General features: G+C 38.1%; 2 protein-coding genes and 1 pseudogene across 2 annotated transcripts in view; 1 reads left to right on the top strand and 2 right to left on the bottom strand.

The window, feature by feature from the left end:
• The window catches only part of LOC148947418 (mitochondrial import inner membrane translocase subunit Tim21), a 523,198-nt gene that overhangs the window by 93,234 nt on the left and 411,527 nt on the right, over positions 1 to 18,437 (bottom strand). The window lies entirely within an intron of this gene.
• Mcm6 (minichromosome maintenance 6) overlaps positions 1 to 18,437 on the bottom strand; it is a 103,831-nt gene that overhangs the window by 49,183 nt on the left and 36,211 nt on the right. Inside the window, exon 5 of the mRNA XM_089095839.1 lies at positions 16,447 to 16,702. Coding sequence (XP_088951965.1) covers positions 16,447 to 16,702 — 256 coding nt within the window. The remainder of the gene's footprint in view (positions 1 to 16,446; positions 16,703 to 18,437) is intronic.
• On the top strand, positions 1,516 to 2,749 carry LOC148947426 (enolase pseudogene; annotated as a pseudogene).

Genomic DNA, 18,437 nt, shown 5'->3' with positions numbered 1-18,437 from the left:
AAAGCTGTGACAAAGAGTCAAAACGACCGTGGGAGGGAAAAGGCACAAGAACTTTCAACTTCCAATCAAATGAGCCCCATCCAAAGTTTATACGCCCACCCATTCTATACGAACAGGCTTTGAAAAAAATATATAATAAGAATACACTGGTGACCCATAGTTCTTTATTATAGGCAACGCTAGAGCGTTAGATCTGATTTGATAAGATCTCTAATTTTATCTTGTCAACATTCATCACTCTAGAATTTACTCATTATTCGGCTAGCGACAATTTGCCTATAGTTCTTTCGGTAGTCTCTGTTTCCTATTATATTTACATATCTAAAACTGTTCTACGGCAATCCTCATTATTATGATAACGCTCCTTAATCCTTTATTTTTCTCTGTCAATTTCTGCTTCTTGATATCCCTGGTTCGTTGAAATACTTCGGATACTCGGCTTTCATGGCTTTTTCGTTTTTTCTCCCGTTTAGATCGCTCTTTCTACACATTTTATTTACGAGTGCTTTGCTAATAAGGCGACTTGACTTTATGCATCCTTTTATGTTAACGCATGCCAACTTTGCGAATGGCATCAAATTGTTTTTATATATCCTGACTTAAGTTTCAATATGACGCTATTTGCCCAGGGTTCGATATCCGCTGCAGCAAGGTTGGGCGACATGCTTGCTACTTGTTCCCGTAAAAAAGACCCAGCAAGTAAAACGTCGATTCGACGCCATGTGCGCCAGCAATGGCTGTGTAGGATCTTTATCCTGTATGACGTTATTTATGCATGGCGTCATTCGTCATCTAGTGTGTTAAGATGCCGTTTTTTGTCAAAAATTGCATGTTATTGCCACATTATCTTTTGTTAATTAAAAAAAGCGCTAAATTGCAACTTCCTTTCAAAAGAGCCCTTAAACAGCTCATTCGTTGCCCCTAGAGACAACCATAATCATGATTGCAGCGGAAGCTGCAACCTAGTAAAGGACAAACAACGGCTTATAGTAACCAAAAATTAAAACACGTGTTTTGAAAAAAAAAACAGAAAGTGGGAAAAATTGCTATTTCTATCTGTTTCATGAATGGCAACTATTATCTCGATTAGTCTTAATAGTAAATTGTTATTTTGAAAACCAATTTAAGGAAATTTTGAAAAATAGCCTGAAACCCATAAAAAACGGCGTCGGATCTAAGCAAAAAGTCCACCATTGGAATAGCCATGGCTGAAAACCCTGCACAGGAAACTTACAGCTTTCCATGACGTTGTGTCTTCTTTTTTTTTCGTCTGAATATATAAAGCTGGAAAGCAAAACATTATCACATAGAAAGTTTCCAGTGGCAATACGCTTTTAATATTTGAATTTTTGGAATTCAGAAGTCCAAAAAATATTTATTATAAATCATTGTTGAGACATCATCTTTCCCAGAGAAAACCTTCTAGGCGAAAAAATTCTATATAAATTGAATATAGATTAACGTACATTACGTAGGCAAATTACTAATACATTCATTACTTAAACAAGGCATGTCAAATAAAATGACAATTTCTAAAATTCATGCTTATATGATTTATGACTCTATAGGAAACCCTACAGTTGAAGTTAGTCTGGAAACGGCCTTGGGCACTTTCAGAGCTTCATTACCATCTGGGGCTTCTACTGTTATATATGAAGCATTAGAATCATGTGAAGGTTGTAAAACTGAATATTTCAGTAAAGGAATATGCGGAGCAATCAGAAACATCAACCATATAATTGCACCTGCCCTAATTAAAAAAGGTTTTTCAGTAACAGAACAGGAAAAAATTGACGAGTTCTTGTGCAACTTAGATGGTACTCCGAGGAAAGAAAGACTCGGTATTAATGCAATTTTAGGGGTATCTTTGGCGGTTTGTAAGGCTGGTGCGAGACATCTAGGACTACCACTGTTCAAGTATATAGCCACTTTAGCCGGCACGACAGATATTATCTTACCTGTGCCAGTATTTAGTGTCATTAATGGCGCATCTCATGCCAGTAATAAGCTTACAGAGTTCACGATTCTCCCCACAGATGCTAGCTCTTTTTCCGAGGCTATGAGAATGGGTAGTGATATATATCACGTCCTGAAATGTTTGATCAAAACTCACTATGATCTTGGCGACATTACCGTTGGAGATGAGGGAGGATTTGTACCTAATATACAAAAAAATAAAGAGGTGTTTCTAATAATATTTGCTATCCGTGAGGCCAAATATAGAGGAAAAGTTCAAGTTGGGATAGATGTAAACGCTTCTGAATTATATCAAGATGGAAGATTCAATTTAGACATCAACAACCCCAACTCTGATAACGCCACTTCTATTTGTGCAGACGCTTCGGTGTATTTAATGTATGGCACAGATATTCAAATAGTGGGCAACAATTTGATTGTAAGCAATCGAAAACGAATTCAGACCTCACTTGAGAAGGATGCGTCCTATTGCCTAATCCTCAAAGTCAATCAAATTGGTACTGTTACTGAGATAGTTCATACACACAAGCTTGCCAAGGCAAACGGCTGGAGTACTATGGTTTCTCACATGCCAGGCGAAACAGAAGATAGTTTTATTGCAGATTTAGCTGTTGGGCTAGGAGCTGAATGGGTTAAATTTGGCGCTCCTTGTCAATCTCACCGTCTTGCTAAATATAATCAAATTCTACGTATCGAACAAGAGCTTGGTTCCGCTGCGAAGTTTCGTGGTATGCATTTTTGTAATCAATTGAAAGTGTTTCTCTGTGAATAGAAATAAGAAAAAAAGGACGACATTCTTTTGTTTTAACATTATTAGTACCCTTCACCATGTTCACTTCTTTGCCAAAATAGAGCGGTTGCTATATTAATAAGAAATTCAAGTAAATTCAAGACAAAAGAAATCAAAGGCCAAATAAAAGAACAATTTCACAACACCCAAGAAAAGGTTATATAATTTTTAGGCGAAATTAACTCGCATTTTTTGTTGCTTGCTGTTTTGAACAGATGGTCGTAAAAACCTGGCGACATATTTCTATATTATAATATATAAATTATTAAGTATATGAGTGGGTTCACCCCCTCGTCAATACCTCACTCTTTACGCTAAAGTTTTTTTAGCACTTTCAAAAGAGCTATTTATTCTAAATAAACGGCCTTTGTGATTCAGGGGTCATTCTATAAGAATTGAAACAAACTCGAACTTTAGCATAAAGAGCGAGGTATTGACGAGGGGGCGAACCCCCTCATATACGTAATAATTTCTGTTCATTTTAAGTTTTAATGTTGCTCCTTACTTTCAGTCTAAAAAACTTCTTTTTTTTATTAAATTCTAACCAGCATTCACCACAACGGAATTATCAGCGTATATGAATTTCATACTTTCATTTATCGTTCCTTTTTTTATTTTTGCTTAGTAACGGCTCGTTAAGAATTTTTCAAGCTGATCAGAGATCCAAGACCAAACATGGCCCTACGGTAGAGGGGCTCTAGCCGATCCTATGTTTAAACTGCTTTCACGCGATTGGAAAAAAGTCGCACGTGAGTGGTATAAAGTAATAATGGTTAAACAGTCATAGGCAGCGCGCTAGCGCTGCCTAAGTAAAGAACGATGTGGGCGCAATGCGTTGTTGTGTTTTTTTTACCAATACCCAGGCACTTTGTATCGAGGGAGTTGTCGTAGAAACTTCGAAAAGCGCTCATTCGATTGGAAATTGGAGTGGCTAGTGCCCTTTTTTAATAGTCGAAAGTGATTGGAGGGCAACTAGCCCCCCCCCCCACGCTAATCATTCCCCCAAATACGTCCAATCAAAATTTTGCGATAGCGTAGTTCAGCGTAGTTGATTTCTAGATATAAAAATCTTTTTGAGGAGGACAATCCCCCACAACCCACAGAGCAAGAGTTTTAAGTTATGCCCTGGGAGCATATTAAAGTTTTTATATAAAATATTGTCGTAAAGACTTTAAACCAAGCTAATTCGGCTGGAAATTCACAGGCCTATTGAACCTTCTCATAGACAAACTGTTGTTGATGGCAACTACCCCCCCCCCCCATTCCCAGCCGATCTCAAATCACAGCCAATCCAAATTTTGAGATAGCCATTTTGTTCAACGCACTTGATTTCCACATAAAAAATATGTTTTCGAGAAGAACACTCCCCCAAACCCCTCAAGGTAAGGGTTTTAAGTTATACCCTGGGGGCATATAAGGTTTTTATAGAAGGCGTTGTCGTAGAAACTTCAAAACAGGCTCATTCGATTGGAAATTAAAAGGACTAGTACCCTTTTTAATAGTCGAAAGTGATTGGAGGGCAACTAGCCCCCTTCCCACGCCCATCATTCCCCCAAACACATCCAATCAAAATTTTTAGATAGCCATTTCGTTCAGCGTAGTTGATTTCCAGATAGAAAATATTTTTTTGAGCAGGACACTCCCCCACAACCCTCAGGGAATAGGTTTTAAGTTATGCCCTGGGGGCATATGAGGTTTTTATAGAAGGCATTGTCGTAGAAACTTCAAAAGAGGCTCATTCGATTGGGAATTCAAAGCGCTAGTACCCATTTTAATAGTCAAAAGTGATTGGAGGGCCAATAGCCCCCTCCCCTACGCCCATCATTCCCCCAAACACATCCAATCAAAATTTTGAGATAGCCATTTATTTCAGCGTAGTCGATTTCCAGATAGAAAATTTTTTTTGAGGAGGACATTCCCTCACAACCCTCAGGGCAAAGGTTTTAAGTTATGCCCTGGGGGCATATAAGGTTTTTGTATAAGGCGTTGTCATATATGCTTCAATACAGGCTCATTCGATTGGAAATTGGAAGGGATAGTGCCATTTTTAATAGTCGAAAGTGATTGGAGTGCAACTAACCCCCCCCCCTCACGCCCTTCATTCCCCCAAACATATCCAATCAAAATATTAAGACAGCCATTTTTTTTAGCATAGTTGATTTCCAGATAGAAAATATGTTTATGAGGGAGGACACTCCCCCACATCCCTCAGGGCAAGGGTTTTAAGTTATGCCCTGGGGGTATATAAGGTTTTTAAAGAAGGTGTTGTCGTAGAAACTTCAATAAAGCCCATTCGCTCGGAAGTTCGAAGGGCTAGTTCACTTTTTATTATTCAAAATTGATTGGAAGGCAACTAACCCACATTCTCCCAAACACATCCAATACGAATTTTGAGATAGCCATTTTATTCAGGGTAGTTGATTTCCAGATAGAAAACATATTTTTAAGGAGGACACTCACCCACAACCCTCAGGGCAAGGATTATAAGTTATGCCCTGGGGGCATATAAAATTTTTATTGAAATCTTTGTCGTAGAAACTTGAAAAGGGGCTCATTCGATTTAAATTCAAAGGACTAGTACCATTTTTAATAGTCAAAAGTGATTTGAGGGCAACTAACCCCCCTCTCTCACCCACCTTTTCCCAAAATACATCCAATCAAAATTTTTAGATAGCAATTTAATTCAACGTAGTTGAAAGTTTTGGATATTAGATCTTTAAGGATGAGAACCCCTCCCCCCAGTCCTCAGGGCAAGGGTTGTAAGTTATGCCCTGGGGGCATATAAAGTTTTTATTGAAAGCGCTGTCGTAGAAACTTCAAAAGGGCTCATTCAATTGGAAATTGAAAGGGCTAGTGCCTTTTTCAATTACAATGAATGTGCATTGTCAGTTTAATATACATATACTGATATTTAGTAATCAAAATGTTAATATTATTTGATTTATTAAAGTTGTAAAAGTAATAACAATTATAATTTTTCATTACAGTGCAAATTTTGTTCTGGCCGTGGGTAGGCTTTGGGGTTTTGCACCCAACTTATGTTAATTTCTGCTCGTTTTGAGTTTGACTCGGTTATTTATTGTAATTTCTGTTCGCTTTGGGTTTCATTTATTTATCGATGCTGATTTGTGGTAGTTTCACGCTTGGTAGATTATTTGATTTTAGTTTTACTCATTTTTTGTTTAATTGAGTTCTTTACTTTTCTTTGAAAAACTTATTTTGTGGAAAGTTTTTTTTTAATTAATTTAAGAAAGGTCAGAGAACCAAGTGTGATAAATGGAGAGGTATTGCACTGCAATCCGGGGTTTCAAAGTCTTGTATCAAATCATTCTTAATAGGATTCAATCAAGGTGGAAAAGATCTTGAGAGATGGGCAGCATGGGTTTCGTCAAAATAGGTTGAACTGCGAACTAGTGTTTTCCCTGTGGGTTTTGCTCGAGGAATTGAATGAATGGCAAACTCAGATACTTAAAGTATTTATTGACTTCCTCAATGTCTTTGCATTCACCGCAGAACCACGTGGAATTCTGCTGCTAGATAGAACTCCATCAAAAATTGTCAATGTAAACAAAAGTAGTATACCAGGATTCTGCGCGTGCTATACAGACAGAGAGCGGTTTAACAAAGTGGTTCACTATAGAAACAGGTGTGCGACAGGGCTGTATTCTGTCGCCACTACTATTCGCCTTAGGAACAGACTCCATTCTCCGTGGATGCCAACTCAATGGAGGGTTTCAGCTAAACCCAAGAGAAAACTAATTGATGGCGACGTTGCCAACGACACTGCTCTTCTCACCCGTTATCCATAAGACATGCCATAGAATATAAACGAAGTTGAACGTGACGCCAATACTGTAGAACTTCACATCAACAATAGCAAGACAAACATATTTTAAAATCTGTCATTCCCGATACTGGATGGGAAAATGTGGCTAATGGCAAAAAAGTAAAGTGGTGACAGAGTTTAAATATCTCAGTAGCATCCTTTCGCAAGATACGATATGCGAACGAGAAATTTCATGTCAAATAGCCCTAGCCGGCTCTGCCTTTAGTTACCCCAAAATTGTCTGGAGGGACACAAAATTTTTCAAGAAGCTGAAAATCAGAATTTACGGCAGCTACGTTCAGCCTGCCCTTACCTATGATTGTGAAACCTGGTGAATCAGGCCACAGCATGAAAAGTGGATTCGAGGCTTTGCCAATAATTAAAGTAAAGTAATCGGATTAGCAACGCTTCTTAACTACTAAGGTCCTTACGTCGGCTCTGCAGTGTTTGTATTAAAATCATTATTTGAAAAAAACTACGTTTTCTAAAGAGTTAAAGAGGCTGAGTTACAAGGTCGAACCTTAAAACGTACAGGGATTAGGAGGCACAGTTGGGGGCTGCCGCCCCCCAAGCCCCCCGCTTTCGCAGCCTTTAAATAAAAAAAAAGGGTTTTAAACTGAAAGTAAGGAGCGACATTAAATCTTAAAACGAACTGAAATTATTCCGTATATGAAAGGGGCTGTGCCCTCCTCAACGCCTCGCTCTTTTACGCTAAAGTTTTTATTGTTTAAAAAAAGAGTTGTGAGAAAGTCAAACTTTAGCGTAAAGAGCGAGGCGTTGAGGAGGGCACAGCCTCTTTCATATACGGAATAATTTCTGTTCGTTCTAAGATTTAATGTCGCTCCTTACTTTCAGTTTAAAAAACTTTTTTTTTTATTTAAAGGCTGCGAAAGCGAGGGGTTTGGGGGGCGGCAGCCCCCTCCATCTGGGCCTCCTAATCCCTGTACGTTTTAAGGTTCGACCTTGTAACTCAGCCTCTTTAACTCTTTAGAAAACGTAGTTTTTTTCAAATAATTTCTGCACGTTTTTGTACAGTTTATTACTTATTATTGCTTGACTAACTGTTAGCTGATTTGACAGCTTGCGGGCTCTTATAGGAAAACGAGCCCGCGTTTTCGCGGGCTCTTATAGGAAAACGAGGTTTTTCGTCAATGTAAATTCGGGGGATAATTTTTTCGGTCTGAAAATATCAAAAGGCCCTAACAGGTCGAATTCTGCTTCGAATGAGCCTCATTCACCCGGATCAGTTGCCAACTGTGGCCTGTAGGCGTGGAAAAAAAAAAGAGAAATGAACTTTAAGTGGCTATATTTGGTTTTTTGAAAACAGGGCTGTGGTGGGAGGGTCAAAACTTCCGGTCCAGTTTACCCCATGAAGATAAAGTCGGAGGAGGATGAAATTTTGCACGTTTCTTAGTTTGAGCTTGGGCTACGAAAAGCGATCACCGCCGTCTCTTTGCAACCTCTAGGACCTGAAATCGCTTAACATTGTGGTGGGTCGCCTCTTTATAGAGGCAAAAGTGTGCCTCCTTGAACTTGGCGGCAGTGAATAAAAGTGTTGAGTGATGGTCTATCATTCATGGCAGGGGTAGAACTAAGATCGATAGGCATAGGGTACCCACCCTGGCCCGGCAAAACAAATGATTCAAAAATTTATAACTAACCATGTCCAAAGGTAGTAATGTTACTACAGCAATGTTCGATTTCTGGGTCTCATCCAGCTAAGGTCAACCACATAGGGCTTTGACAATAATTGTTTAAGGCTGATATTGAATTTACACTAGAGAGAATGGATAGCCAATGAAGAAATTCACAGCGTTACTAACCATACTCCCATCCTTGAAATCATTAGAAGACACCGCCGGGTATACTGGAGATATACAGGATGGGTGATGAAGCTTGCCGTATGATGTGTGGGGATGGACAAAATCTGTTCTACACAAGTCAAAGAAGCCTAAAATGATACTGGGCCGACTCCTTGAAAACAAGCAAAGCTGGTAAGGTCTTAGCTAGAGGTACAAGACAGGTCATGCTGGCGATCTACTGCTGCTGCCTCATGCACCTTCAGGTAGAAGAGGGCCAAAGTCTAAGTAAGTCTGTATATTTCGCCTATTCTTACCAAGAAAGAGGAATTGGTACCATCAGTTAATTCATTAATCGGTCTTCAGGACGAACTATTTTTTAATTAAGTCATCACTCCTTCCCACCTCCCCACCTCTTTCTTCTAAACAATCGGTAGGTAGACTTGAATTTTCTGTATAATATTAGCAGCCTATCTTGAGGTTTTGACAATTTTTTGTGTGTTCCTTTTTGTAAAAGACAACTACATGTGCAAATTGTAAGGTGCCTTTGTTTCTGGAGGTATATTCTTGCAGAAAAGAGGTTTAGCGTTTTTTTTTTGTAGAATATTAGCAGCTCACCTTGAGGTTTTGGCAATTTTTTGTGTGTTCCTATTTGTAAACAACAACTACATTTGCAAATTGTAAGGTGCCTTTGTCTCTGGAGGTAGATTCTTGTAGGATTAACTAAAAAAAACAAGTTTTTTTTTTAACTGAAAGTAAGGAGCGACATTAAAACTTAAAACGAATAGAAAAGTATTCCGTATATGAAAGGGGCTGTCCCCTCCTCAACGCCTCGCTCTTTAGGCTAAAATTTTTATTGTTTTAAAATATAAAGTTGTGAGACAAAGTCAAACTTTAGCGTAAAGAGCGAGGCGTTGAGGAGGGGACAGACCCTTTCATATACGGAATAATTCCTGTTCGTTTTAAGCTTTAATGTCGCTCCTTACTTTCGGTTAAAAAAAAACCTGTTTTTTTATTTAATTTCTGAACGTTTTTGAATTAATGCAGATTTGATTTTGGCTCACCGTACATGAATAATTAAAAAGAAATTCGCATATTAATTTTCCTTTTTTTGGCTAATTGGCTTTCTCGAAATTTTGTTCTGACGTTACTTACGACTTAACTTACGTAACGAATTTCTATATTCGTATCAGTTTCTATATTGATTTGTGTCGCATTTTACGTGTTTTTCCTCGTGTTACTCCACGTATTGTACCTCTGTACAGAGTGGGTTAGAAATAAATAATAATAATAAAGGCCGGTTAATTAAAATACATAGCTCTTTTGAAAGTACTAAAAAAAACTTTAGCGTAAAGAGCGAGGTATTGACTAGGGGGCGAACCCCCTCATATAATTAATAATTTCTGTTCGTTTTAAGTTTTAATGTTGCTTCTTACTTTCAGTTGAAAAAAACTTTTTTTTTATCTAATTTCTGATCGTTTTTTAAATAATGCTGGGAAATCTGGCGCCCCCTTCATAGAAATGTCCCTTCCCCCAAGTCAAGATCCTCTCCCGTAACCCCGACTCTGACCCCGACCCCCCACTAGAAAAAAATTCCTCCTGAAAACGCCTGTATACTTCCCAATAACCAATAATATATGTAAACAATGGGTAAAGTTTATAACTTGCAGCCCTTCCCTCGGGAACAGTGGGGGATTAAGTTATCCTTAAAGACATACTAATTAGATTTTCGACTATTAATTCTCCAATTAATTCACCTTTAATTCTCCTTTATTTCACCATTTTTAATTCTCCTTTAATTCTACAATTAATCCCCCTTTAATTCACCAATTTTAATTCTCCTTTAATTCACCAATTTTAATTATACTTTAATTCTCCAATTAATTCACCTTTAATTTTCCTTTAATTCACCAATTTTAATTCTCCAGTTAATTCACCAATTTTAATTCTCCAGTTAATTCACCTTTAATTCTCCTTTAATTCTCCAATTAATTCACCTTTAATTCACCAATTTTAATTCTCCTTTAATTCTCCAATTAATTCACCTTTAATTCTCCAATTAATTCACCTTTAATTCTCATTTAATTCACCAATTAATTCACCTTTAATTCTCCTTTAATTCACCAATTTTAATTTTCCAATTTATTCACCTTTAATTCACCAATTTTAATTCTCCAATTAATTCACCTTTAATTCTCCAATTAATTCACCTTTAAAAAAAATACTGCTAGTATTTTTAAAAGCGGCATTTCGCCATCTATCGATAGGCAGGTATCGGAACAAACCAACCTGACCGAAAACAAGGGGGGCCCGTTGAAATTAACAAAAGCATTCGAATCAATGGATTTAATGTACCAAATACTAAACACACTTCACGAAATTACGAAATTTCCCAAGAAACTACGATTACCAGTGACAAAACTCTCCCAGGCGTTCAAAGGTGAGGCACCCCGGTAATATTCGAACCAAAAAGCCACTTCTTGATAATATGACTCAGTTTCGGCCGGCTAGGTCATACTAAAATACGTTGAAGAGCCTTAGTAAAGGATGAATGACAGATTGCCAGACATCGTCCTTGTCGGCCAACCATCTAGGGTCAAAGGAAAAGCAGACCGTCCCCGAATGGGATGGGAGGATGCCGTAAGAAAAGATTTAAGGGAAACGGGAACTTTTCGGGAGGGTGTGAAGGGGGAGGCTTTGAATGGATTGGGATGGAGGAGCGTGCGTAGCTGTGTTGGCCTCAGATGGCTTAGTGCTGCAGTGAGTTGTTAGTAGTAATAGCAGTTAAGGGTTTGGGAGTGTTGAAAAAGACTATTTAGTAGATGGTCCCATGTGTTTGGTAGTCCCATGTCCCATGTATCCCATGTGTTTAGTAGATGGTCCCATTGTTAGTAGTAATAGCAGTTAAGGGTATGGGAGTGTTGAAAAACACTATTTAGTAGATGGTCCCATGTGAAAGATCTTAAGCCGAACTGGCCAGCCATGACAAAAACCAACAAAGAGAAAAATCACAGTGAAAAAAAAAAAACAACAAACGAGACTGTTGCCAGTGGAGAGAAAAGACGAAAAATGTCAAACAACACGGATATTTCGCCTGTATCCGAAAAAGGCGTCTTCAGCACGAAAGAAACACAAGAGGAACAAGATAAATAAAAACCAAGCTAAAACTAAAAACCAAAAAAACCACCACCAAAAAAAAAAAAATATATACAATTGGCGCAAACTGATTCACGTAGGGAAAATATGCTATTATAGAGTTACTTCAGTGAGGACACGAGAGTAACTGAGAAAAAAAAACAAACTGGAAATTACTTTAATTATTCTGTTGCGAATAATCCTTTTATTGGCTATTATTGAAGCAAATCGTTTTGGTCTAGCAGGTAAAATAGTCTGCTGGTGATTATTTAAAATCTGAACTCCCTTATTTACTGTTGATTCACTCTTTAGAAGATTATCATAAATTAGGTCAATATTTAAATTACCCGTTTCCCTATTTATCGAAAGGTTAGCAAACATCATTTGAAATAGCTAAGGCTTCATCAAATTTTACAAAGTGATCTGGTTGAAACCAAATATGTTCTGCTAAGGCTGAAGCAAAAGTTTCCAGAGGCTTTCTTAAGTGTAGGGTTTTTTCTATTGAATTTCGATGTTCAATAAATCTTTCAACAAATTGTTGGTGAGTCCTACCAATATAGAACTTCCCACAAGAACACGGAATTTTATACACCTCACTTACTAAATTTCCCCGGGTTGAATACTTCCCAGAACTAAAGAAACTACCCGTTGGCCTCAACAATCGGAAAGATGTATCGATGTTAAATTTACTCAAAATCCGTGAGCTTCTCACCCAAACCAAGTACATATGGTAATGAAATTAAACTGTTTTTATACATTTAAACATGAAGACTGAGAAACCCCAATAACCCTACTATGAACTTAATTGGGTAATTATTACAAAACAAAATATCCCTTAAGTATAACAATTCCGAATCCAGAAATTCCTAGGAGCAAATTCTAAAGGCTCTATCCACTAGTGAAATCACAACCCCCCGTTTCACCGACATAGGATGGCACGAATAAAAATTCAAATACTTATCATTTTGCGTAGGTTTTCTATAAATCGAGAAAAGTAAGTGGAGATCCCTTTTAATTATTAAAATATCCAGAAAAGGTAATTTGTTATTTTCCTCAATCTCAATTGTAAATTGTATATTATTTAAAACTATTTAAATGCTTATTTGTATCAAATTGTATCAAAATCTATCAATTGTATCAAAATTATATCAAAATGTATATTTGTATCAAAACTATTTAAATGCTTACAAAATAGGTCATAGGTCCTAAATATCCGCGTTGTTTTATACAATTTTCGTCTTTTCTCTCCACTGGCCGCAGTCTCGTCTGTTGTTGTTTTTTTTTTTTTTTACTGAGATTTTTCTCTTTGTTGGTTTTTTATGGTCCCATGTATTTAGTAGTCCCATGTCCCATGTGTCCCACGTGTTTAGTAGATGGTCTCATTGTTAGTAGTAATAGCATTTAAGAGTTTGGGAGTGTTGAAAAACACTATTTAATAGATGGTCCCATGTGTTTAGTAGGTGGTCCCATTGTTAGTAGCAATAGCAGTTAAGGGTTTGGGAGCGTTGAAAAACACTATTTGGTAGATGGTCCATGTGTGATGAGACGGAATAAGTCGTCAAAACCGGGTAATTTGGAAAGATGATAAATTTCATGGGACCTTTGAATTAAAAATTGATCCATGGGCACAGAAAAAGGTATACAGTGTAAAATACAGAGTTAAAGACCTCCTTTTCAACTGGAGCATATGATTTAGGCAAAATAAATTTACCAGGGTATAAAGTAAAAATAAATCCAATGTACCAATCAAATGTTTAAAACGGTTCCCACTAACTTTAAAGCAGTCCCATTTAATCAAACTTCCGGACCGGAGCCTTTTGATACCTCCGTTTGTATCCTAAGATGAATTGTCAATTGTAGTGAAGAAGACATAGAGCTGAATAAGCTTCTACATAAGATTTTATCGCAAGACTATTTAGAAAAAAGAAAAGCTACCCGTACGGGTATTACACGTGAAAATCCCTTTTACGATATTTCAGATCCCCCATCCGCAACATGAATGCTTGGTGTACCTACGTTAGAACTGATTCTCTTTAGTTCGTATTACTCATAGACTCATTTATTTTATAAACAACTATCGTACCTGTGGCTGAAGTCATGACCAAAACCATGACGAAATAGCGCTGTTTAGTACATTGCATAAAACTGGTCACTGGCGGTTTAAATAACTGACAAAAAAAGGCACGAATGAATTACTGTGACGGGTTGTTCGACATTTTGGCGGCACTAGTTGGTTTTTATGGCGGGTGTTGGCGGTGATAGGCGCAGGTGGGAGAAGCAACGGACGGTGTTTCTGGGACGAAAGAAGGGACTGCCCAAAATTTCATATCAACTGCAAGCGCCTATCACGCAACATTGGCAGTCGTAAGGAACTAAGGGCAGTCTCATAAGAGTTGTATTTCAGGCCTAGTATCACTTTCACTGCCCGTTTTTGAATGGCCTTCAGATATTCACTTAGGTGGTCAATATTATGAGCCTGAGGGCCCCACACAGGAAACGCATATTCTAGGATAGGGCGCACATATGTCACGTAAACTGTCTTCAGCTGACTTTGTGAGAAACCCAGTCAGCGCTAGGTAATTAGCGATCATAGTGCACAACTACCTTTTTTCACCAGACTGGCGATGTGAGCGCTAAATGAACAGTCGACACTGAAAGTAACCCCAAGAATCCCTGAGGTTGAGGCGGTAGGGTACCACAGATCCGGACATGAGAGGTCACGCTTAAGCGGATTAAACCTCATTACTTTTGTTTTATTCACATTAAGGTGGAGGTCATTAATGCTACACTGCTCAAGAAAGGATTTACTAATCTCACTGCTGAACTGGGGAGACACGTCTGACTTTTCAGCAAGATATTTCAGAAGTAGGGAGATATCGTCCACGTATTTGAATCTGTCTTACTGTTTACTACTCTAAGAGTGTGTTTCTATTTTCTAAGAATATGATTAAATGTTAAAACGAAAGTTGTGGATTCAAAAGAGATGCTGGCGAAACCTAAATTCCTTCAATTAATTCTATTTTTAAACCTCACAGTTTCATTTACCAGTCATTTATTTATCAGTTATGCGCACTATGGTCATCCTGTAATTAGCAATAATCTTCCTTTTTCTAGATTAGCATAAAGGTCAAGTGCGTGGTTTTTCATTCTCTCTGAATATCACAGAGAAGAAACCTATAACATAATTTAGTTTCTATTTCTAAGACATTCCCCTCCCCTCTAAGAAAATAGAAATAAAGGAAAGGGTGTCCCCACATCAAGTTAAGTCCAGAAAAGTGAGCATCAGCCACTAGAAAACAAAAAATGAAATCTTGGCTCTATCGCTCACACGCCTTTAGCAGCCAACAATTTTAAATAGAAGGCAGAAAGTGAGTATTAACTATCTTTTAAAATTTAATTTACTATAACACAAAAAATAAGGATAAAAAAATCTCACTAATTGGCCATCTACCAACACCCAATGGATTTCTGCGTGAGCAATCCTATTCCCGAGAAATCCTATTGCTGCAACCTTAGCTTTTATTTCACTACATCCCCTTGTTGAGTTTGAAACCACCAACTCCCCCAGTTTGTCAGGTCTAATTCTATTGGGACTTGATTCATTTTTAATCCACGATTATTCAAAGATGAAACAACAAAACAAAAGAAAATAACAAAGAAACGAAGAGGGCTTTACTAGATGTGTGCTTCAATTTTACATATTTTACGGTCGGATTACCAACAAGAGAAGACACTGGCCCTCCCTCCATGGCCCAGCCTACCCCCCACCCCCAAAAAAGCTTATTAACGATTTTCATTCCAAAAATCATGGGAACTGAACCCTGATCCACCCTCCATGGCATGATCCCCCTTCCTCCAAAAAATATTCACCATTTTTATTCCACAAATCATGGGACCTGTCAATTCATGGTCCAGCCCCGACCCCCCCCCCCCCCCAAAAAAAAAAAAATTAATAAATAGTTATATATATATATATATATATATATATATATATATATATATATATATATATATATATATATATATATACCCTGAAAATTAAAAAAAATCAAATGCAGTAAGCGTATTGAAAGCAGGGCTAAAAATTTCATGCTAGCTTTGGATATATTCCAGCGGGCATTTATTATTGAAGTGATTAATGACTTATTATTCGCCTTCCAAAACATTGAAAAAAATTGAGAGATTAGTTGTATTATAAGGGCAAAATGGAACTAATATATTTCCAGATTCTGTACATTATGAGCACACAAGAGCTATCAAATCCCATCGGTCATCAAATACAGATAAAAGAGAAGAGATGTACTTACTAGTAACGTTCTTGTGACGACACTCCTTCCCTTTTTTATAAGTTGTCTTAATTGGGTAAAAGCAATGAAGCTTATGCATTGAGGTCCAGCCAATGTCATCCAAGAACATGGCTCAGTGGCGGTTCTGGCCTCTCTTGCGCCCGAAGCAAAATTTTGATTAGCTCTTCAAACACCCCCGACCACCCCCCCTGGATAAGGCCGTGCCTCAGACTCGCTTCGGCTCCACAGCTCGATATCTGTAGTGTGCAAAAAGTAACCTAGTAGGCCGTGTAACCCTCAATTTAAAAATTTTTTGAATTTTTGAATTTTATTTTATTCCAATTTTTGGAATAAAATATTATCAATATTTTATTCCAAAAATCATGGGAGCTGACCCCTGGCCCTTCCTATATGCCACACTCAGTACTTGAACAACAGATTTGTGATCAATCTCCGTTTGGAACAGTCTCTCGAGGGATATTTCCTTAAAAGAAAATTTAACAAAAACACCTGTAGGGAGAAAACCGGGGTGAATGGTTGACTAGTTGCATATTGCATCCTAAGGTTTCAGCAGGTCACAGACTTTGGGTCAAGCCAAAAAAGCGGGTTTACTACCCATATAATAAATCATACCTTGGGGTTGGAGGATTGAACACTACAGGCTAAAAACGCAGTTTTGTAATGTAAATCTCGAACACCGAGAGACTTCAGTCCTCGGACACCGTCCATATCAGTCGTTTGATTCCCCTTTCTTGATTGTGTGTCGGCTTGAACACCAGGCATTGAAATGCTCCCCACATCTGGGACAACAATCAAAGTACCTATGAAATCAGAACGATCTCCGGCTTGGGCTGTTTCTACCATTTCACCACGTAAGATTATGTCAACGCTGAAATCAAGCCAAAAATTAAACGCAATCATCATCATTAATATATGTATAATTCATAAGCTTTACAATGATAACTACAAATTAAAATTATTAATATTAGCTAGTTTTTGAGCTGGAGATTTGTTTTTTTTATGGTGGAAAATTTTTACTTTAGAGTTAAAGTTGGAAATGACATCAAAGATTTTTGAGTTATTGCAAATTCTTGATTTTGTCAAAATTATATCTTACAGGCTTTTATTTATTTTAAAAATTAATATGTATATTTTTACTATACCACCCTTTTAAAAGAAAACAAGAGCTATGCAAATCACAATCCCAGCTTTCGTTACCATCACAAGTGAAACTTGATAATATATCGAATAACCAAATTCAACATACTTAAAAAAAAAAAAAAAAATTAAGACTAAATTATGGCATATCTTAAACTGATAGCTTTTCTTTCTTTTTTAAAATATATCTTGCAACTTTTTATCTTTAAAACAGCCCCTTGGCGACCGCAACCCAAAAGAAAGACAAAGGCGCAACATTCAAGATCCTGCGCGAGCTGACTGGCCAACATGCCATGACGTCCACAAGCCTGAAAATAGCGAACGGAAAAACTATATATGATCAGCCTCAATGTGTTGGTCTCAGGGGGAAACACTTTAATAAGCTGCTAAACTCAGATCCGCCCGACTGCATTGACCCAGGGCTTGTTGCCATTGCTGCAGAAGCTACTCCAGCCCCCGACGGCGCCGAATTTTCTCCTGAGGAGATTAAAATGGCAGTGAGGAAACTGAAAAACAATAAAACATCTGGCACCTTTGGGATCGCTTTAGGGCTACTTACTACGAGCGACCCTGCGATGATTCTTTGGCTTGACATAGTATTAAGTATAATCTGGTTCACTTAAGCTATACTGTCCGACTGCAAGAAAGGAATCATCGTGCCAGTGTTTAAGCGCAAGGGCAGCAAGACAGATTGCAGCAACTACCGTGGTATCATCCTACTCTCTGTTCCTGGAAAGCTGTTTGCAATGCTCCAGTTGAAACATGCAATAATCCTACATGCTTTTCGCCACCCCCAACAAGCCAGATTCATGCCAGGAATACCGACAACTGAACAGATTCATACGGTCAGACAGATCGTTGAGACGGAACTGGAATTCAACAAGAAAGCTTACATAGATTTCATTACACTTTCGTTCTGCCTTCGACACTGTTGACAGGCAGTTCCTTTGGCTAATCCTGAAAGCTCCGGGCATCCCAACAAAGATAGTCAGCCTAAAAAAACTCTACAGCAGCACAGAAAGCACCGTCCTTGATAACGGGAAGCTTTCTTCTTCCTTCCCCATCAAAAATGACGTATGGCAAGGATGCGCTACTGCACCTGAGCTGTTTAACTGCGTCATCGACCAAATTTTGAACGAGACACACCGTGCCCACCCTTTTGGCATAAGTTAAGCCGGGAGGACTTTGTCTGATGTTGACTTTGCCGACGATGTAGCCGTCTTTAGCGAAAATTTCGACCAACTTAAGTCTGCACTCGAGACGCTCACCTGCACTGCCTCCAGAGTTGGGCTGCAAATCAACTGGAAGAAAACGAAGATCATCCGCATAGAAAAGACCGCATCGTCATTACCCTTAACTGTTGCGATCAACGACCAAGCTGTTGACGTGGTAAGGCAGTTTACTTATCTCGGATCAATTATATCATCAAATGGCACACTTGACGCCGAAATCTCAGCTAGATCAGC

This window comes from Artemia sp. Qi Xiang Cuo, chromosome 10, assembly GCF_049724085.1.
Source record: "Artemia sp. Qi Xiang Cuo chromosome 10, ASM4972408v1, whole genome shotgun sequence".
Classification (NCBI taxonomy): domain Eukaryota; kingdom Metazoa; phylum Arthropoda; class Branchiopoda; order Anostraca; family Artemiidae; genus Artemia; species Artemia sp. Qi Xiang Cuo.
The sequence above is the reverse complement of the archived record's forward strand: the minus strand, read 5'-3'. Positions and strand labels throughout refer to the sequence as shown.